This window comes from Diuraphis noxia, unplaced genomic scaffold, assembly GCF_037042655.1.
Source record: "Diuraphis noxia isolate RWA-SAM2 unplaced genomic scaffold, SU_Dnox_SAM2 contig0004, whole genome shotgun sequence".
NCBI lineage: Eukaryota > Metazoa > Arthropoda > Insecta > Hemiptera > Aphididae > Diuraphis > Diuraphis noxia.
The window spans coordinates 19,279,481-19,304,460 of record NW_028301714.1 but is presented as its reverse complement, the minus strand read 5'-3'; the positions used below and the strand labels follow the sequence as shown (position 1 = coordinate 19,304,460).

At 26.5% G+C, this 24,980-nt stretch overlaps 1 protein-coding gene across 1 annotated transcript in view; it reads right to left on the bottom strand.

The window, feature by feature from the left end:
- LOC107164060 (uncharacterized) overlaps positions 1–24,980 on the bottom strand; it is a 156,312-nt gene that overhangs the window by 6,529 nt on the left and 124,803 nt on the right. Inside the window, exon 5 of the mRNA XM_089226896.1 lies at positions 4,346–4,586. Within this exon, the coding sequence (XP_089083022.1) occupies positions 4,346–4,586 (241 nt within the window). The remainder of the gene's footprint in view (positions 1–4,345; positions 4,587–24,980) is intronic.

Here is a 24,980-nt window from a genome sequence, read left to right as displayed (position 1 = left end):
AGAGGGGCGGAAAGCATGAGAAATATAACGATTATTTAACTTATTTTTATAATACAATATAGTCGTAATACGGATATACTATAGTGCAAACTTTTTTTAGATTAAAAACACTATAAAAAGAAAACCTACAAAAGAAATATCAATGAGGCCTAACAAAATTATACGGAAAGCAATATATATGACGCTGATCATGTAACGGCCAATGATATTACCAATTATAGACAAAATATTTATAGAAAACGTAGGGAAGTTTTACCAGTGTTGCCGAAATCCTATGATGAAGTTATTTCACAATTAATGTCTTCCCAAGAAACACTTGTAACTTCCAAAAAAGAAAAATTTCTTTTTATAAATAACAATAAAATTATGTTATTAACTTGCAAAACAAATTTGAAAACTTTATGTAAAAATTCCGAACACATTCTGACAGACGGGACCTTTAGATATTGTCAAAAATATTTTTATTAATTGTACACTATTCATATTTGTGGGGCGACAATGCAAAACGTACTATTTGCATTTTTGTCAAAATGGAGTTATACATTGAATTATATGTTTGAAATGGCGGCGGATCGATTGGCATCATCAGATTAGGTAAAAACGTACTATTTCCCATTCAATAACCGTTTTTAAAATAGTAAATTGAAGCAAAACGTACTATTTGCACAATATACATTTTTTCAAAACGAACTATTTACTGTTTGATGCAGAACGTACTATTTGCTATAGATTCCGTAATAAAAAGTAAAAAAAAATTTGTCAAAACGTGCTAATTACATCAATTTTTCCAAAACGTACTATTTCCATTCATAATGCAAAATGTACTATTTCCAATGTACACGGTATAGGACTAAAAATGTATTGATGCAAAACGTACTATTTACAAAAACGACTGTGTTTTAAAATTTGTTTTTATTGTTACATTTTATTAAATTATATAGATTTAATATATGATATACGTATTTTGTTTAACATATTATCTACGTGCTAACCTAAATTATAAAAAAAAAAAAATCGTTTATAACTTTGAAACATTAATTATTATGCGCGCCAAAACTTAGTGATAAGGTCTAATCAATGAAACTATTTCATTAATTCATTTATGATAACACATATTCTATTTTTAAAGTACCTTACTCTTGCAGCTTGCTATTTAGGTACTTAATGTTTTTTATAATTATTATAATTTATTATAATTTACCATGTCGAAAAGAATAAAATTGATGATGGACAAGGCGAAAAACAAGGTAGGTACATACATCTAGTAAAACAATATATATTATTGTACTATTTAAAAAATAACATGAAAGAACTTTTAATATTTTGTATACTACCAATTCTATAATACAATAATCAATAACTATTTTTTAATTTCTATAACTCATATCTTCAGGTAGTTGATGCTAAGAAGCTGCAGAGCATCAACATTCTTAATACTGCTAGAAATAAGGTAATGCTTACACCTATACAAATTGTTTTCTAACCTATTAGAAAACTACTATTTTATACTAACTTATTAATTTATTATATGTATATTTTGTCTAGAGTAGTAATAGTCATCTACATTTTTGTTCTAATGCAATTATAATAATTACTAATTATTATATTATAGATACCTATTTTAGTTGCCAATGATTCAAATCATGGACCACTGACAGTAAGTTCATTAAAAAAAAAAAGTTATGATTATGAATCACAACAAGCTGTATCTAATGACAAGATATGTGCACAATGGCTACAGGTATCAGATATTTGTATTTGTATTTTATAATAGTCACCTACTTTATTTAAATTAAATTAAAGTTTATAAATATAAGGTTTTAATTCAGTTAAAAGTTGTATCATTATTTTGTTTATATTCTTAGATATGGTAAACTATTTAAATACAACAGTGCTTTTATTGGATATAACACTAATTCATTATTATTTTAAGAATATATTTTTCTAAGCATATTATTTATACTATTTTTAAACAACCTATTTTTGAAAAGGAATATATTATTATACATTTTTTACAAATTAACAGTTAACACTAAAATTAAAGATTATGTAATGCACTTAATTACTGCATATTATATTATGTTGAGTTAATTTTTTTTATTTTAATTTATAATTTTCTTCATCACATGTAAGACTAAACTTTAAAATAATACTGATGGATGACGTACATTAAGAACTATATTTTGATTTAATTGTAGATAGGTACAAAATATTATTTTCCTAACAACACTAATGTTATCATTAACTTAATAAATAGGTACTTAATAGATATTACTTCTAAATAAAAACTTAATTATACTTCATAACTTAACTAGATGTATTCTATCATAATACAGTACCTATTAGTTGTTTTATTTTTAAAAATTTTCAATTATAAGAACATTGTCTAAATATATTTTACACAATTTTTACATTTTAAATATTTAAAACTTGATATTATATTATTCTTTTTTTTTACTTTTTTAAGTGTTCTTTAATCTTTTATTTACCTTGTTTTAGTTTTTATTAATTAAAAGTTATTAAAAAAGTGTTTTATTAAAATATATTATACCTAACTTGTATTCCTTTCACCTATATGGATGCTACCATCGGTTCCCTATATGTTATATATTTTCTTAATTTAAATAAACTTAATTGAATAAGTATAAGTAACTAGTAAGTGTAATATTATTACACTTAGTTGAGTCAAAGTATTTTAATTTCTTAACATATAATTATATTAAATTATATTTATTGTAAAATGTAATTTATGCAAATAGAACGTTTTGTAAAAATATTGGTCAAAACGTACTATTTTTGTTAATCAAAGCAAAACGTACCATTTGTTGTAAATAGTACGTTTTGATCCAATTCAAAATTTAAAAAGTTATATTTAAGTACAAAAAATACATTTTAAAATACTTTTACCTGCAGAAATTTATTTCATAGTTTTTTATCTATTTTTAAACATTTTCACAACATGTATATCTCAAATATTTAATGCACAGCAGAAAATGACCTTTCCTGAAAAATATGTACAACGCAAATAGTACGTTTTGCATTGTCGCCCCACATTTATGAAAACGATCTATATTTACCCTTAGTTTATTATTTTTTAACCGAAAAAACTACAACTGATTATATTGAAATGTGGCAATCTTTAACAAATACGTGTGAATCAATGAATTTTATATTCAACCCTAAAACAATCAGAGTAGATTTTGAAAGGAGTACACATTTGGCAATTATACACGTTTTCCGCTAGGTATGCGATATATACGGATGCAGATTTCATTTAGGGCAAGCTTGGTATAGGAAGCTCAATCAAGATTTTCCTTACCTTAGAAACGAATATAAAACTAATACCAAAATCGGTAAATGGATGAAATATTTCTTTGGTTTATCTTTCATTTCCCCTGAAGAAATTTCTGATGTGTTTTGTGAATTAATCGAAATTGCACCAAATAGCGATGTATTGAATTTTAGCGGTTATATATAAGACAATTATATTCAAGATAATTTTTTATTTCCTCTAGAGATGTGGGTAGAAAAATCATCAGATTTACCTAAAACTACAAATGGACCTGAGACATTTCATTTTCATTATAATGCACAATTTTACAGTACTCATCCTTCAATATGGAAAGTATGAAATTGTAGTCATTTTTATAAATTATAAATTATGAATTTAGTTAATTTAATAATTTTTTTTTATATATGTACTTAAGTAATAGAAACGTTGAAAAAGAAATACAGACAGTGACCTATGTTAAAATTAAAGATATTTCTATAGAAGTATTCATCATGTACAACGGGCACCAGAACGTCAAAAATTAGACTACTTTAATAAAATTGGCTTAAATATACTTCCGGTGAAATAAACAGGTTTCATTTTGTTAAAATAATGGGACATTATAATATACCCAGTATTGATTAATTATATTATTTATTTTAAAGCTTAATTTATTTGGATTATTTGGATTTATTTATTATATTATGATTTATGAAAATCATTATATTTTCAATTAAAAACTATTTTTTATACAATTCAATTTTTCAGCATGTTGATCCGCATTTGATGTATGATAATTTGGTGCAGGTAAAATGGGAAATGCGCAAACGATAATTAGCGTTGATGTGCAAATGATGTACGATATTTTGGTTCAGGTAAACAGACGATGCGCAAATGATATACGGCCTTTTATGTTATGCGAGAACATAATATTATAACGTGATTTTTATTCTTTATTATAATCGATGTTGGTATTTTTTTCATCCATTATGTTGTTTGGCCTTTTGAAATAAAATCTATTACCTACGCGCGCGATTACGAATTAATACAAACAAAACAATGGTATTTATTTACCAGCATTAAGAATGTGCCTCTCTTGCGATAATGTTTGATCGGGAACGAGTCGCAGCCGCACACTCAACTCGTCTGACTTGGCTTCAGCTCCAGCCACCTTTGCAGTACATTTTACGTACATAAGTTTTTTGTTCATGTCTACCCATTCCTTTTTGAGTGGAAACCGCAGTCCCAACGTGGAGTTGTAGAACGGGCCTTCAGATACTTCAGGAGTATAACGTTCGAGCAGGTAACTGTCCACCTGAAATGGCATACAATTTCGTTTTAATAATAACTATCGTATTTGAATAACATAACTAAAATATAATTATGCTTAAGTTGGACATATTATGTGAAAGTAATATGTTCCATTTGTAAGGAGTTTTATTGATAGTATATATATATATTAATTAAGCTAGTCGTTTTACGTTAAAATATATAATTACTCAACAAGATAAATGTACCCTTCATTATTATACGTATTTGGGGTTACTGCCTATTATAATGTTCTTATAAAATCAATTGATAGATTACAAGGAATTAATATCCATAAAAACATAATTGACAAAATAAATAGTAAGTAATGTATTGTAATATAATAATGAAATGACGATTGTGATGAATGCAAATATATTGACAGTTAGATAACTCAATTGATTTTTTGACTGGAAAATAATTGAATTTGAATTTAAAAAAAAAATGTTATTCATTGATGTCACAAATTCTTGAAATTATTTTTTTAACGTCTTGTACATAGTTACAAAAATACTAAATAAGATTATACTAATATTATACTACCATGTTGTTTGATATCGAGATAATGGTTTTGTCGTAAAAAACAAAACTATAATTTAAGTACAGAATTAAATACATTTTTATTATTTTTATTATTAGGTAATTAATTAATCCAGTGTCAACATAAGACCACTGTATGCTATTTTTAGTATGTTTTTTAACTGTAAGGGAGGTTACGATTAGTTTGGAACACGTGTGTGTGTGTGAGCATGGCAATGTATCTACCCATCTAGTAACTAGGGCAGAAGATGGTGCGTATACTCAACCAAGTTGTGTGAATGATGGCAGCAATCTCGTAGTGCGAATAGGACAAATGGACATAACCGTTTGGACGTGGCCATTTGGAAGTAAAATATAAAATATAAATAAAATAAATAATATTATAATAGATCATCATCAAAATATATTAAGAAAAATTCAAAAATACTAAAAATTAATAGTTCTGGACGTTCTGGTGTATTTATAAAGAAATTTATTGACGCGGATAAACTTGTTTTAAAAATTGTTCAAAGTTATGAGGCTAGAACTAAAATATAATTTTAACGCGAAATCGCTCAAAATATTTGTCTGAATTAAATTAGATATAATATAGTTAATATAAATAATATTTGTCATTCAACAACTTTTTAGATATTTTAAATAATTTTTTATGTTTTATATACATTTTTAGTTTTAACGTAATATATTAAATGTAATTAGTATAAATAACTTTTTTTGATATTGTATTTTAATTGTTGGCGTACTTATTTTTAATAAAAATGTATTTTTAATATATTTTTAATTTTAGTATTTTATATAATGAATAATTTGTACTTTTAAATATTGTATAATTTTTGACGTATAATAATAAATATAAATTGCTTATTAATTTTATTTACTGATGTATATATTATTTTTTTGACATCCAATTGTCCCCACATCCAAATGGCTATATTAATTCGTTCTAGATCGCTTGCAACGCTACTCCCAGAAATTTTAAAATTTTAATTTATAAGAAACATGAGTTTATATGTTCGAATATTGTGCATTATTATTATTATTATATGTATATATATATGTATGAATACGTAATAAGTTTATTTATTTTGGCAGGTCATATTATTATTATGGCATATAATATAATAATTTCATAAATTAATATGATTATTTTGGAACAAGTTTTACCTAGTAGTATTTAGAACTCGTCCATTAACGCACACGCGTGCACAATATAATAATAATATTTTATAATATTATAATATTATAACCTGATATAATATTATTATGTGCATTTCTCTAACGAACATAAACATTTTAAAATGGGCACCCGACGTCGTCCAATTAAAAATAACGTAATAACGGTGCGGGGGCACCCCCTTAGGTTTAGTTTTGTTACATGTTAACTGCATTACACCAAATTACAGTTCGGCGGATCGTAGCAGAGCACATAGGGCTACACGTTGGATTTTGGCATGGTACAATGTGTTTAAACGCGCGAGGACATGGCATTAAAGGTCGGCGTGGCGATAACAAAACTTTACCCACCTACCAACCCCTATACCAAGTTTGATGTTAATAATAATGTACGCACAATAACAACGATATACCTACTAGGTAAACCGTAAACGTATATTATTATCATGTTTACTTGTTATTTCTGAAATAAATCGATGTACACAACAAGATACCGATTGCGGATATTGAAATATTATTTTTATTATTATTATTTTTATTATATGTGAAATAGTGTTATTATTAGATAATAATTCGTTTGTAATTTTTTTTCCGCAATATTATTATAATATGGGTAATGGGTATGCATATGGTTTTACAGCACTTCTCATCTGACTGCGACTAGGCTCTTTCCACAACCTATTCATTCACTTCCACCAATAAAAATATTTTAATATCATTTGTTGAAAATAACCAAAATCCATACACGGATAATTTATTAACGATCGAACATTTTTAATTAATTGATGCGTTCTCAGAATCTAGCATGTACCGAACACATATTGATATTGTATTAAAAAATCAGTGATATAATATTTTATTAAAACCTATATATGAAACCTATATACATGCTGTGACATACCATGACGTGTACTTTCATGTTTAAAGCTTCGTGCACTTGAGATCATATTATACATATATTATTTTGTTTTTGTAAAGTGTAACTGCCAGTCAACAGTAATAATTATAATATAATAAAGTCTTTATACTTTCACGAACAGTATAGAAAAACTATCATTGCCTGGTGGCATTATGTGTACGGATTAATTTTAAATCAATCCAAGCAGATTATAAAGTGGAAAATTTAACAACAGCAGTAGCTGTATAGAGTTAAAAATTATAATATTGAAAAATAACTCTCAATAAAAACGGTTTCGAAAAAAAAAAGTAAAAATGTTTGTAGCGTAATAAGTTACAACCTAAGAAAATGCTCGTAGGTTTATTTTCCAAGTATTATTAATTATACGTTTTCGTAGATAGTCTAATAATAGTGATATCTCATTTGTATGCTAGGTATTCATTGTTTGTCTTGATGTAATATTTACCTATGTTTATTGTGTAGGTCTGAACTTTATAGGAACTTCAAATTATTGTCTAAAATATCCATCTAAATAGCGGAATGCTATCGTGATTATTGATAAAAAAATTTTTATGTTGTATTATTTCAAATATTTTGTATTTCACTTAAAACTTAAAACAACTATACACATATTAAAATTATTACTAATAAGTAACAAGTAACGTTATTATGTCTGAATAAAAACTAGTTTCATAAAATATAAATAATATAATTAAGTAAAATAAATGCAGAACCGTGATAAATAATATATGTTTTCATATTTAAAAAAATATGTAATTAGTTTTTGATAATAATCAAAAAACAAATAAAATAAATTATGTGATTTGCAGAAAAATTAATTTTAAATTAAACATTGGTTAATAAATCTTTAATAAAATGCCTAAATATGAAAATTATCTTTTTTTGTTTAAAATATGTTTTCAATTTTAATGCAAATGTTAAGTAACATTAATAAGAATACATTAATAAGCTATTGATTGATGGATATTTATGTAAACAGTTAAATATAGTTTCTATTTAAAATGTAATATAAATACATGTAAATAAAATATTTCCGAACATTTTTTATGAAAAAATGTACACACAGTGCATAATATAACAATATAATATATTTTATACGCATAAAAGATTGTATTTGGGGGGAAAAATATGAAATATTTACTATAAATTTTAACAAAATATATTTACCAGTAGTTAGATATAATATTATAATTATAAATGAAGTGCTTACGTTTATTTTGAAATAAAACTTTATGATTTAACTTAAGATGATTGAATTTATTATACTATTTAAAAACAGTTAATATTTTCAAAAATAATTTTGAAATGGATTCATTTAATTAAATTTAATATTGATATAATTTTATAAACTTATATTAAAAATGGCTTTAATTTTTTGAACAATTTGAAATTTAGGATACTTAAAATAATTTCTTTCAAAATAAAATTTGAAATATAAAGCATATTAGTAAAATATGAAATATCATCAGTTTCTCAGGGTATGAGTTAAGTTTAGTAAAAGTTTCCAAATAAAACTTACCAAAAATATTTTTTTTCTCCGAAAACACTTAATGTTTATTTTTTGTTTAAGGGAAATCAAATTGTTGGACACCTGTTTATGGTCCCGTGGGAATGGTTAAATGAACACACATTTTGAGGATCAAATTACATAGCTAGTAAATTACTAAAGAAAAAGTTTCGTATCGTTGCAGAGGCAGCCGTTGAAAGTTGCGGTTATTTTTCAAATTGTACACAAGGTCGAAAAAATAAAGAAATACAATAATAAAAGCAAGGAAATGCGAACTAAAATTATATTTAATGTCTGATAAACCGCTGCATGGCCGTTATAACGTTAAAACCGTATTCAATTATTTTGTTGAAAATGTTTAAGTATGCTAAATCGAAGTTCTAACGAGTAGATCGTGAGTTATTTAACTTATTGTATGAAAGATTATGACTGCCCTTGACTTAGTCAATTAACATTTTTTAATTTATACCAATCGTACCTATAATACATTTAAATTTAGTAGGTACCTATTAGATTGAATTAAATAAATATTAAACTTTTTTTTTTAAATCTTCACTTTTAAGTACTATTATCCTTAGTATTGAAACAGTGTGCGCAATACGTGCGCTTTCGTATATAACGTGTACACAGGTTTAAATAGTAATCACGTTAAAATATATTTATATATAATAATGAGAAAGACGAGTCTATACCGGCTGATTGGACCGTATGAGGTGGCCTGCGTGGGCAATTATCCCTTATCGTCGACCATACAGGCCCGTTGCTAATTACAATGTGTGATGAATATGTTATATGGGTTTGTATAGTGTGAATCGGATTTCGTCATTTTCGTGTCCGTTCAAGCAAGTACTACCGTTGAGATAAAGTGATGGCTTAGGGACGTATGTTGTAATAATATGGTTGGTTGGGAAGTGAGTGATAGGTCCAAAAACGGATGTTTTGTGGTTAGGAAACCCATTAGAAATGTGTGTTTGATGTGTATTTGACATGATGCTTCACTATTTAGTTTGTATAAAGTCACAAGGTTTACTTAAAAATTGTTCTAGAAACATGCGTTATTGGTGAACTTACACTTTTTTGCGTCTAGTTACGCCAAGTTTTTTGAACTATTTTGACCGTGACTGTCAACCTGTGTATTTTTTGTCACGTAACTGGTCGAATACATGTATGTCTTAGTGGTAATTTGTTTACATAATTTGTCATTATAAGATATACGTTTATTAACATGTAAGAAATTTGATTTAGATATTTTTACATTCACTAAAAAAATCAACTGCTTAACAATTAAAAGTAGGTTAGTCATAGTTTGAAAACAAACCTCTTATACAGTAAAAAAATCTAATATACATATAGTATATATAGTGTATATAGTATATATAGTAATATATATATATTACTAATAATTTACTTATTAGTTATTTGTACTAAAAATTCTAAAAATAATAATATTTGAATATAATTAGAATTTTAGGAAAATATAAGGATCAGCATTCATGGTGAATCACCCTATTTAGGTATATATAAATAAACTATAAGTAACAAGAACGTAAAAAAAAAATGTAGACAAAATAATATTATCATTGATATATTTTATCCATCCAATGTTTTTTTTAGTCTGGCATAAAAAAGACCCAATACTAGATGATATACTGAATATGATACGACTAAGCGTAGCAACGCTATTTATGGGTAAATTAAAATAAATAACTTTGATCGAACTGCAAGTTGCGTGCGAAGGTAATGAAAGTTTTTTTTGGTGAACAATAAATTATGAATCGAAGGTATATTTTTCTTATCCTGTATTATTTTCCCTCAAATGTTTACGAAAGAAAAAAAAACGTTTATCAAAAACTTCTATATTAAACCTGTCAAATGAAGTATAATTAAATACTGTTTTATTTAGACGGCCAAATTTACGTTTTACAACAGTACATATTCTCCATGAACCAAATTTTACTGAAACGAAATCATTACGTTTTAAATAAACATAACGGTATATACACAATCAATTATTGTTATTATTTTCACTCGGAATAAAGGTATGCTAATTAAAAATAATTAATAAACAAAGGTAAAAACTTTTGTCAATCTGCTTAGTTTAAATTGATTCATAAAAAATGTTTAATTTCTTACTTATTTTTTATATTACACTAACGAACAAAATAAAACGTTCATTGATCCAAAAACCATTGCGTTATATACTATTCATTTTTCGGTATAGCAATTAATAACGCCAGTACCTATAACGCAAACATAATTAATAATATTATATAAACTCGGAGTCGAAAAATAGCGAAAATGAACGTTTTCTAACAATACTGCATGTTTACATACATTTACGGTTCTGAAATGAAAATTTCGTTGTTAGCCGCGAGACATTCACACATTGAAAATGTTTATTATTAAAATATGTGCTCTCTCATTGGTTGTTTATACTTTTTGTACTTTAAATTACAATGTGAAATTGTATTAAACCAGGAGTTAAATTCTACCCAAATAGAATTTACTGCTACAGTCATAACGCCATCACACTTTTAATCAAATATATATATTTGTGTATTTTATTTTTGAAGTTAAGTGCAAAAAATATGACAAACGCATATTTTATATCACCATATCCATGATGAATTTCTAGTTGACAAGTTTTTGTTCCGTTACTGTTATTTTAATCTATATGATTTTCTACTAATATTATTAAAATTCATTGAGGATATTACATGATTATGATTTATACCTAACGTTTATAACATTAACTAACGATGGACTATTTTTTGCATTGTTAAATCATTATTTATTTATTACTTAACAGATGCAATTATTAGAAAAAATATATATAGGTATTTTCAAGAATATTATCTAATTCAAATATATGAAGAAAAAATAATAGATATAATTTCTTGAACGAAATTTTTATATCAATCAGCTTAATCATTATAATATTATTTGTTTGATCCAAAAAACAATATTAATGTATTAAAAGAAATTAAATATCTTAAAGGATCATATTTTATGTTTCACTGAAACTTGTTCAATAATAATGTATAACTACATATAAATAATATAAACAGGTCATGTTTGCACTGTACGTTTCTCGCGTATATTTCTCCTCTAAAAATTGTTAGTTTCTCAATGCTTTGTTTGATTTATTTTGAGGTTTATGTGTGGCTATGGGCTCGTTATAAATTATGAAACTACCACACAATTTTATGTTTACGTAAAATTATTTATATAATATAGTTAATAAAGAATTTCATATAGTAGCCATTTTATAATGTGTTAGTCCATAGTGTACTATATAGTTGACCGCTTTAATTTTTATAAATTATTGTTAAAAACAGAAAAAGAAGAAACGGTCGGAAATATTCGCTATGAACGTCTATGTTTGTTGAAAAAACATTATAACCGCGTTCCGAGACCACCTACTTTATTTTCAGTTTAAAGTCAACCACGCAGAAACACGTCCAATAGTGTTAATTTATACGTTTTTTTTTTCCTATGCATTTCATTACATCAGTCCATCAACGATTTTTAGTAAATGTATGTATTGGTTATTTTTGCGGCGTAGGATTAAAGAAAAAACACACTCCTCTCTACACCCATTCACTCTACCATGCTCAACACACACGCACGGCCTTTATATTTAATGGAAATGCCACAGTGTCTTCCAAATACATATACGTATTCACCTCTATTCACTACAATTCGAGTTCTATATGCCACACTAAGTTTTTACACACGGGTCATTCAATTTTATTGAGTTACTGATGGTGTATTACCTCTTCATTCTCCGCACCCACACATATATGTATACAAATAAACATGCACATGCATATAGGCATTTATGCATACATACACATATACTTTGTACGCTGCCATTTTGTCTTCCCATTCACTCTTTGATATTATTATTATTTTATTTTCATTATTATTATTATTATTATTAGGTACCATATTATCATTTGACTTTTATAATCATGGTCCCACTATAATGTGAAGTAACAACTGTCTAGCTTTTGAGAACATTTTCGTTTCCGATTTTACGTTTTTTTTTCTTTTACTCCCTCCGGGCATATATTTTTTTTTTTATTAATGCGTTATGTACTGTTATTATTACGTTGAAATATATTGACGGTTAAATTACGTTCGGCAGCGGAATGTTCTTAGTTTCTTACGCTAGTAAACTCGCTGTTCGGTTTATAATATTACACACATTCAGCAGCCTCATAATGGACAGGACCAACCGCAAAGTTTTCACGTCCCCTTTAAAACTTCCGGGACAATAATTACGTTAAGGACGTTCGCCGTCTTAATTGTCAGTGTTACAAGGTAATGTAATAAATTACAGTACGTGGATATTATCAAAGCGGAAGCACCAAATTTGAAATTGCACGGTTGATGTAATTTATCTGACTATTCGTCGATATTATTTTAGGGAAATACGGTAGTGAAATGGCGTTTGAAATTATTTTTACAACCATTGCACGTTACGGGACGGCGAACGACCTAGATGGAAACGAGAAAAACACTGGTTTATAGTATTGACGGCAATAACAATAATCTAATAGCGACATAAATTTTCAAAAATGGCAAAAATACAATATTGTATAGTATGTTGTTTAATATAAACTATGTCATCAATTGAAATCATATTAAAGTGTTATTTATTTATTTTTATATAAATATTGCATTATATAATTCAAATTTGCTTCGTGTTTGCGTGCGTGTGTATGCTATTTTTATTGGAAAACTTTTTGAAACATTTGTTATTATTTAAGTAAATGTATTTCTCAAAAAACATAAATATATTTCAGTATGAGATTTAGTAATCTCATAAAAATGCACCTAATCCTTTAACGGGGTAATAACATCGTTGTATAAACGTATATTATTCCTAAAAAAAAAAAAAAAAAAAAATCGCTTATGGACATTAAAGTATAACGCAGATACAATCTCATAGCAGTAATGCCGTACTGAAATTGTATCCGCCAACTATATGTAGTATAGAGGTAATACGTAATGAAATTCTTTCATCGAAGTAAAACTTAAATTAAATGTTTGTGGTAACACGATATCAGTGAAAGAAGTGTTTTGGAAATCACGGAAAAAGGACATTTTTTTTCGGTTTAATCAACCACACCCTGTAATAATTGATAAGGTTAGTCTTATAACAAAGGAAAATTATTGGGTATATGTCACGCAACTGAAGTCGGGAGCTTTATTTTCCTGGGCACTTTTATTATTAATTTACGTAAGTACTCACTTAAATCATTTAAGTTCATCGGGAAGTCATAATTAATAGTGCCGCATTAAATAATATATATAAGATATAACCATATATATACACCATCTCTTTTAGTCATACCGGTCACCGGTTGTTATTGTTGTTAATAGTTATATTTTATAGATACATTATAATACTTATATTATATACACGAGGTGATTTTATTTAAGATAAACCATTATTTTAAGGAGTATTAACACTTTTGTACCTAAATATTTACTTTAACATGACACAAAATTATCAAAAAATTATTTGTTTTATATTTAAACGTTTTCAAATTTTCTAATGAAAACATTTATTTTGAATTTACAATTCTTAAACATCATATTTTTCTGAGAATTTTAATATATGAAAATTATTTTATGAACAACTTGTTGATTAGTTAAAAATTATTATATTACACTGTATATGAATAAAGTTCAGTGGCCCAGAGGTACCCAATAAAATATTGGTCAGAGCTTTGTGGCCGTTTATCTAATTTCAATACCTACAACTAATAACTATTTAAATACTCGTTTGAAATAAGATTTGTATACAATGAAATTCTCAGAAAAAAATTTTGTTATAGAATATGATATTAAAAGCATTTCTTATATTAGGTAGGTATTGTTACTATATAATTTTTTCAAAAATGTTATAATTTAAAATGTTAAAAATATGTAACGAAATATTTTTTTCAATCAGATTAGAGTGTTAAACTTTAAATAAATCACCCTGTGTAATGTGTATAGTATGTTTTTGGCGAGTACTTGGTGTTTCAGCCGGTCCATCAAACCGTTCAGAATATAGTTGTACGGTCAGTGCGCTGTCGACGGATGCCGTCTAAAGCCCGGAAGTGGCACGGTTCTAGTATATATACATTTCCGATTGCACGGCCGGAAATGTGTATCTTATTCCCAAAGTCGGCTTTAAACACCACATCATGGCTGTGGTGTATGTAATCATACCGAGCGAAAATCTTAAGTTCACAACTCCAAAGTTTTCCACACAAACATCTGCTTCTTGGTTATTCGCAAACGCGCATTTACACACATCTGAGTAGCTCCGGATCGTAAACTGCAGTGGCGTACTTAATAGTGTTGTCCGGTGGCGGTGACAGAACAGCGTAGGGAAAAGCGAGTTTTTACGTTTCGCCGGGCTTTAACCAGTGCAGTCGGATTCGAACAAAAGATTCCACAGCCGTTTTTATCGGGGCTAATGGATCAGGCGGCACCAATTTCGATAATGTGTCCATGTGTATGTATATTGTATATTTTGTACAACGTTGGGCAGCGGCAGAGTGGTTCTTTTACTCAGTCTTGTGGGATCAACACTCCACCCTCAACCATCAATAACACCTCGCCGATCGCCTTCAACATTCTTACTGTTTGCAGACGTTTCAGACTCGTTTGGTCACGATAGGTTTTGAGAAATTGTGAAAATTTATTTTCGATTGCTTTCTTTTGTCACCACACCTTCGTCACCCCTATCACTTTTCCTCAACTCCATACGATGGTAAAGTTCGTCTTTATATATATATATATATATATATAATGTATGTATGTATGTATGTATGTATGTTTGTATACAACTATACCTATAGTTTGAACAACCCAGATATCTCTTTCATAATGCTTCTCACCATCAATCGACGACTGCAATCGTCTGTTTCGAAAATATAAGTTATTGCCTGTCGTATCACGCTGCAGGAGATGATAATATGATATCAAGGTGTGCGTGCAGTATGCATTTCACTATTTTCGATTACTTTTGTACAAGCTTCTTATGAAATAGGTTATCATATTTTTACCTATATCTTCGATTATTATATGGATGTTATTATGCATTTATTTTTATTTTATTTTATTGAAATATTATATGGGTTTAGATGCAATTATTAAATCAATTTAATAATACATAGCATTCTAAAATATTTTTAAACAATAATAATAATTAATATCATATTACATACAAAATACAATAAATAATATACATGGGTATACATTTATGTATGTACGTTATTGGAAATATATTTTTTAATTGGTACTTTTAAACAAAACAATGTAGATCTGTGTTATAATTATTAAAAAAGTCCATCATTATTATGTGACATGTGAGTAGCATAATTATTTGTTTGAGATTTTCAATAAATAGGTGATATGATCGGGTTGGGGGGGACTTTTAATGATAGACTGGTTAAGAATTTCGTACAGTCAATATAGACATTTAATTACTTATAAATAAAATATAAATCAAGTTTTATTTTGCCCTGTTCGAAGGATTCAAGATTTAAGTACCCATAAGTTAAGGGTAATAAAATATATGGAGTTCTGGATATATAAAACGTACAGCTAAAAACATAAGAAAATATTTTACACTTTCTCCAAAGCAGTAAGACATTAATCCAATTTTATACAGAATACAGATAATGAAACCATTTGGTACAATTATATAATATTTCTGTTAGTTGTAGATACTTAAATTGTTGTTTAAATACATGACAATTACAAATATTTTAATTACAGTCGCCGCTTATAGTGTTCACTGGTTATAAGAATCGACCGCTCATACTGATTATAGTGATCAAAAATGCTAGGAACAGAACAAACAGCCGTTATAAATGCATTTTTCGTCACATACAGTGTTCAGGTATTCGGTTACTGTGATCAGAAATATAAAATACAAATAAAATTTACAATCAATAATATCACCTCTTTTTGAGTACACGGAAAACAATTACGAATGACAATTATCTTAATCGTGAACTTTAATCGAGCTAATATTATATAAATGTAACCCACGTAATGAGCAATAATTCATAATATCGTACATTCGTACATGTTTGAAACCATTTTTATTCTCACGAGCACCGATGTTTTACACTTTATACGCTGTTTGTTTTCGTACGTCGTTCAGTGTACTGTATTTATAGTATAAAAAATAAAAATAATAATACTACATAAATATAATTTTAATATTTAAATGTTTTTAGGTTATTTTCTACCTGTTTTTTTGTTCACCACTTATCATGATTTTCAATTATAGTGATCAAAGTACTCTTGAATGAATATGATCACTATAAGCAGTGACCACTAAACTTTAAAGCAATTATTACAATGTATGTGTGTTTAATATTTTTATCAATAAACTCAAACCAATTTTTTTTTTCGCTACAAAATATACTGTTGATAATAAAATGTTGCAAATTACTGCAGCTTAGGGGTATTTTTTAAAACTATGGCTACAACCAAAACGTACTGTAAATAAGTTTATTGATTGATTCGCGTATTGCATATAATTAAAAATACATTCAAATTAATATCAATGTATAAATAAAAAGTAGGTAAGGTATTATGCTCCTTGAATGTTAAATGAGAAATTCAGATGTATAGTATTAATACTTAATAAAGTAATCTATTATTCTGATTGAATTAAGTTTGATTAAATATCCTTTGAAGATTTCTAGAATATCATAATATTTCATAATAACACAAAAACTACATTAAAAACAGTATTCAAGTATTATGCATAAATAAATCATTCTAAGAGAATCATACAATGTTTTATTAAAGTAAGTACTTATTATTTGGTTCAATGTTAATACGAATATGATATAACAAAACTTTAAGAACATTATACATTTTTTTAGACTTCACATTAGTGTACAATTAATATCATTATTAAAATTATAATACCATTCAATAACCTTTAGGTACTATGACCACATTTTTTTAAACGCATATACATATAGAAATAAACGAGTTGTGTCCAAACTGTTTTGTTACCAAGTTTTATACAAGTTGTGTACAGATAAAATTTAAATCGATATTTTACACAATATTAAAATGTTGTTGTTTTTTTAACTGAAATGAAAACATTTTTATAAATTCAAATTGAAAAATTTATCCACTACATTATTAACTTACGAATATTCACAGATATTTTCTGAATGAAAGTCAATTCTGCTCAATATTATTATCATGTAGAGATAAGGTGTGAGTATAGCTACCACGATTGCCGTTGTATATATGTACCCATATATATATATATATATATATATATATATATATATATATGTATGTATATAATATATATGTTACGGGTAAAGTATACAATTTGGGCATTTTATACAATGCCAAAGATTTTTATACATTGCCCGGACATTTTATAAGTATAATACCCTACGTATATTGGCCAATATATATAACGGACGAGATGATTTAATGAATAATGACATGTATTTATATTATTAGAAAATATAATAAGTTTTTTAAATTTTACTATCACTTTTTTTCGCATGTACTGCTTCCGTGACATTTTGATGTACATACAATATAACTTATAAATCGGTAAATATAGTTATAATATATTATGTCACGTACACGTGTATAACATGTGGAAAAGTGGACGTCCCCATTGTAAAAATACCATATGAACAAACAAATTAGTGACGTATAATAACTTTTAGATAATAATTTGACTTTATTTTAACTATGTTTTACGATTTATCATATTTCATTAAATCATCTCATCCATTATCTATATTGCCCAAGGGAGTTTACCAATTGCGCTTAAAATTACCTTTTAATATACCAATTGCGCTCTGTCTTTTTTGGGTCTATATACCAATTGCGCCTTGTCTTTTTTGAGTCGATAGACCAATTGCGCTCAGTTGTTTTCAGGTTTTAAAATATTATTCTACATTACACCAAGTATATAAAAATACTTTATAAAAATATGTATTGTAAATAGATTTTTTCAGTCAATACAACAAATTGGTGTACTAACCTAAAATTTAAGCGGCGCAATTGGTACACTGACCTAAAATACAAATATTGTTTTAGGCGCAACTGGTCCATGCCCTTGCCCAATATACGAAGGGCATTGTTTAAAATGTCCGGACAATGTATAAAATGCCGAAATTGTATACTTTGCCCGTAGCATATATATCGATTATTGGCCATCTACTATATTACGATAACAAATTCATCATATTATATAACTATTTTCGGTATTTACATTTTAATGTTCTTCCGAATTCGATTAAAAATATTAATACAAAATCATTCGAATAATTAATAGTTAGTCTTTAACTTATTTAATGTATAAATGTATAATTATGGTTTATGTCAATAACCTTAGTTGTTGCGGCTTTAATAAAAAAAAAATAAATAATTATGGTTTGAATTATCATGCTTTATTCCCTCCTCGTGTATAGGCAGATAATTCTATTCAATGCTATAACACATAACTTATAGTTTTAAGGTATTTCAATGGAAATTTAAACAATCCAAATATATTTCAATTTATTGAAGTGATAAAGAATTTATAATCTGATGTTTATATTGAAATTAGAAGTACTGGGCAAACATCAAAAACAACACGAGAATATTTTTTATTACTTAGTCTAAAATTAAATACATATTATATGAACGGACAAAAATACAAAATGGACCAATTTCAAGATTTAAATATTTTTCTTATGTGTAGGTAATCTTACAGAAATGATTTGTGAAGTTTTTATACTTCTTACTTAAAACCTAAAAAATCCAAAAAACTCAATTTGTCACAATTGGTTTGAAAATACCTTGGCAGATAATTGGTTGAACTTAAAAATGTCATTAAAGTATTGGTAAAACTTGTCAGTGTGCAGAAGGTTCACCTAATTTCATCAAACGTCAATAGTGTCAAATGTCTTATTTTTAATGATTTGCCAAAAAAAAAATAATATAAAAATAAGTTCTTAACATGTTATGGTTACATACAAAGCATTTTATTTTTTAGTACCTGATCTTTTAATGTTGTTAATTGTTTTTATGTAGATTTTTAACCTGTGACAAATTGTTAAATAATAAAAATAAAAATAATTGCATTGGGTCTTACAATTAATATTACTGTTTAAGTGGTATAATCATAATAGTTTGAATATTTATATAATTAAAAAGTCCAATTATATTCATGAAAATAAACTTTATTTCATTAATGTTAAATAATGCATTAATGGGGAATAACTGCGTTCTTTTGTTTACACACAACTTTTCAGAATTTAATAAGAATGCAGTCAAATGCACCAATGCATTTTGTTAGTTCAGTTATACTAAAACTCTGTGTTGAATTTTTCTCTTTCATTCAAAGTTACTAAAAACAAAATATTTCTTTAGTTTAAATTTGATATAATTTTTAAATAATTTTTGTTGAGCTTTAAATATTATTTAGATATTGAAAAATTATATGAATTTATTGTTTTGATTTATATAATTATATAAAATATTTTAAATAATATTATTTATGTGTTAATCAAAAAATATGATATAGTATTGATGTATTTAGTTGGATGAATGCATTCAATTATTTGATAAAAAATTATTTATAAAAATAGTAAGAAAATCTGTAACAGAATTGTCATTTGTTGTATTTGTTAATCCTCCATAAATAACTGTTGTACCCTTATACATTCCGTTAAGTTTATTAGCCTGTTATTCCATGTCCATAAATCTAAGTTGAGTAGGTATGTAACTATATGTTATCGGACAATATATGATTAAAGCGATGGATCGTGTCACCACCACAACCCTTTTGATAATGTTACACATGTCACGGAAATCACGTTGTTTATCATAAACATACACCAGGTCATTTTCAGGTTAGATTTATAGTGAAATACACAAACGATGTATGCGTATTATCGATTTTATCTTAAGGTATGGTATATAATATATATATACTATAAAGCTGTTTATGTACGAATAATTGGGTTAGAAACATAAAAAAATAAATAATATTAGATCCTCAACTGCATTTGACACTTTAAATAATTATATCTTATTTTTTATTAAAATATAATACATTTATGTTTTTACTTAATATCACGTGATTCATATAATATATGTGTTTTGATATTTTAAACGTGTAAAATAATATTTATTTATATAAATATATATTGTTCAATTTTACTCAATATAAAAATTCAATTAGTAAATGTCTATAAATAAATATTTAAAAAAAAAATGTGAATTGATACGAATCAAAATGATGTTTAAATCACTCCTATGTAAAAAAAAAAAAAAATAAATAAATATTAAAACCTCAAAAAAAAAACCTTATCAATTAGTAATCACATAATACTATGTATAATGAAACCATATAAAATAAATGATTCAAATTATTATTGTTATTGTTATTGTTATTATTGCTTATTATGATGTATCACTTTTGCCTAAACATTGCGCCGTCATATATTTTTAATACATTATTAATAAAATTAATTTTAATACATAATATTATAATGACTAAGTATAGATTATAATAAGTCAAATATAAATATTGAATAATTAGGTACAAAATTCATAAAAATTATTGATCCAAGTTATTTTTTTAAATTTAAATGCAATAAATGGTATTGTTTATTTTTCATCAAGATTACGAATTATTGTTGTATACAAGTTGAAATATTATAATGTCATTTTCCGTTTGAGTTTATAAGTCAGGATTGTTCTTTTGAATTTATAATTTTTTTTCAAATGGGCATCATTTTTTGTGTCTTTATTTGTTTGACACGTCAGTTTACCGGCACTGTAGGTGTCTTTTTTCACTTAATTTATAAATAATATTATTCATCCAAGGTCCACCATGTCTTGCAATCATTTTTAATTCTATAGTAATTATAAATTAAATTATATTACCATTATAATATCCTTTCAAAATATAATTTAATGCATAATTTCCGCTAGGAAAACATTTAATAACCATCATTTTAAGATTCATTTATTTTATTTTTTTTTTTTTAGGGAGGGCTTCGACAACTGAGGTCATTAGCCTGGGGAACTGTAGGGGGAGGTACTGTAGGTTTTTAACACGTGGGTTTTTGGCTGAATTTTGAATGGGCACCCGTAGGTTTCTGCCATGCCCGGTTGGGGGGCGTAGCCTCTCTTTCCAGACACCGCGAAATGCCCAAAGAGCGATGCCGTCCGTGACCGAGATTCGAACCGGCGACTGCATGCGTCGCTACCGAGGCCTTAGTCCACTCGGCCACTCCCCCCCCCCCCCCAATTCATTTATTTGTATGTCGACAAAAAGTATAACAACTCGTCTCCAATAATTCAATATAATGTTTTATAAATAACCATAAACGATGTACCTATTGCGTTTTTTTTTTTTAAAATACTATTGTCTATAGTAATGTACTTAATGGTTTATATCCCAACAGCTTATACTAAAAATTGAATAAATTGTCCTTTTTATTGTTTATAGATATTATTCAGCTATAATTATTGTTTGTTTTGTAAAATATCTAAACTGTAAACATTTAATTAATCGATTATAGTCTACAGGCATATTGTATTTTTATATTTTATTTCTAAGTTAAAAACTTAAGAATTTATTTCATCATATTCAAATAGCATTCTAATATATTAAATTATTATAATATGAATACAAAAAACTTAAAATTAAACCAATCAAAATAAATTACGTATTTCATTAGAAATAATTTTTTTTTTAATTTATTTATTTGATTGTGTCAATAAACCAAGTATTTTTACAATGTTTTACAATTTATAATAATTATAATTATAATTGATAGTGTAATTGTTTATTGAAAATAATGAATTCTAATACCATTACATGTCCTAATATATTGGTATAAAACAATTATATTATACAAAGATTTAAAATAAATTATTTATATATATATTCATATATCACAGTTAATAATTTTTTTTGAATATAATATGCTCGTACTCATAAATATTATTTGCAGTCTTCATAACATAGTGATTTAACGTATACGTGGTTTAGTATGCACATTTTTAATGAATGATACGTATTTATGCAATTTAGTTTACAGAATTGATTTCTTTTTTAAAAATCAAAAAAAAAAACAACGTTATTTTTTTCACTCGCCGTTCAAAGTGTAGTAACGTGCATACTATACGCAACATTAGTATGCGAGTAAAGTTTCAAGTAGTTATTAGAATCACATTTGTGATTTAACTGTTTGCCCTCGTATCGATTTTTCTGCTGGCAGCATGTGGTAATTAAAACACGACCGTCATAGAGGTGCGTGGAAATCCTATGTACAAAAGCTCTACTACACTCGTTAATAAAATTTACCATTCACCCGGCTGTCAGCTGTTGAGTGGTTAAGCCCTGGACGCTGTTATGTATCCCAAAATAACGCGATCACGAAATCAGGCAGTAATACGTACAGTGTTGGGATACGGGTTAAGTGTTCTAATAAAGATGTTCATTCATGAAATTCATGCAATGTGATGTATAATGTGCTATACTATATTGTATATCATCTATCCATATTTATAATATATTAAAATAGATGTGCATAATATAAACTTGTAGACTTGGATATTAATTATCCCATTTATATTACATTTTTCAAACATAATCCTTGAAACTTAGGATGTTATCACAGTTTCGTTTTCAATCCCCATAATTTGTCATACATTGGTTTTAGACGAATTTCAATTTTTCTAACAAAAAATGAATATTTTTATCAGAAAATCACCCCATATACTTACTGTCAACAAAAACGGAAAATAATTCACGATCTTTCATGCCAAATATCATAAGACTCCAAATGTCCAATGTAATCGATAAAAAAGGTAATTGCGCGTATTATCACGGCCTAGTGACGCACTCGTACTCACACATCTATTCACTCAAAATGTTTTTATACAATGATCGTTTTCAATATAACTACAAAAACAATGGGATCTGTTATACACATATGCGTAGTACACATATAAATACTATGGAATTAATTTTGTCGATCGGTGACATTTTTTATGCACATGAACTCATCATCCAGAATAATGTATGTAGAATATTATATTGAACATCACTTTTCGCCTAATCATTAAAATCCATACTAGTATTCACGTAAATTCTAGAAATATGAATACAAAATGATTTACAAACATTCGTAAATTTAATACATGAATATAATTACAACAACGTAAATTATAGACATGATACTGCATATTGCTTTCAATTAAATGATTATAAAATAAGATAATAATATTATGTAAGAAAAAAAATGTTTTACTTAAACACACTATAGAACTTTACCCGACACTTTTCTGTTTTTAATAATTTGATTATTGTCTGAGAAACTATCCCAAACGTTCTTACTAACACTTTTATTTTCTGTTTTATAATTCAATCATTCAATCATAATAAATTGACAGTAAACATGATGCAATACGAATGTAAAGAAAATAATAATACATAAATTACTTGTGACTCAATTTAAAACTATAAAGGTAAAACCTTTTATTATCATAAATTGGATTATAGACAATTTATTAATAATATTTTTCACAGTATAATACTTTATATTTCAATATAAAACTTATAGAAATGAAAACCTTTCAAAACTCCATAAAAATGCTTTTTAATACAATAACGGTGACAAAAATATATGAAAATAAAAACAAACTGTAAGCTTTAGAAAGTAAATGTGCGAATATTATTAACTTTCTCTATTAAAATATTTTTATTTTTATTTTTTTTTGTTCCATTAAAGTGCCCTTATTATTTTCAAAGTATTTTGATAGTTATTCAATTGTATATGTACCTGAATTATGAAATATTGTGAATGTCAATTCCTTCACGTCTTATTTATTAAAAATAAAATATATTTTATATAGTATTATATTTATATGTTTATTATAATTATAACTTTTTATTTTAATTTGTTAGAAGACAAAGTCAATTATAAACACTTGATTATATTTGCATATTTATTCACTTGGTCACTTTAAGAGCATAATAAATTTGGCGAAGTTTATATGGCTATATATCGTAGCGTATGAATTTGATGTTAATAAAATGATGAGCGATCACACTGTATTGTGAATCTCTGTTCTATCGTAGCATATAATTTGAATGGCCAAAGACCATATGTATTTATGGTATGAAACAAACAAAATTAAATTTTAATATGAGTGATTCTGCTACATTAAGTCACATATAAAATCCTGATACA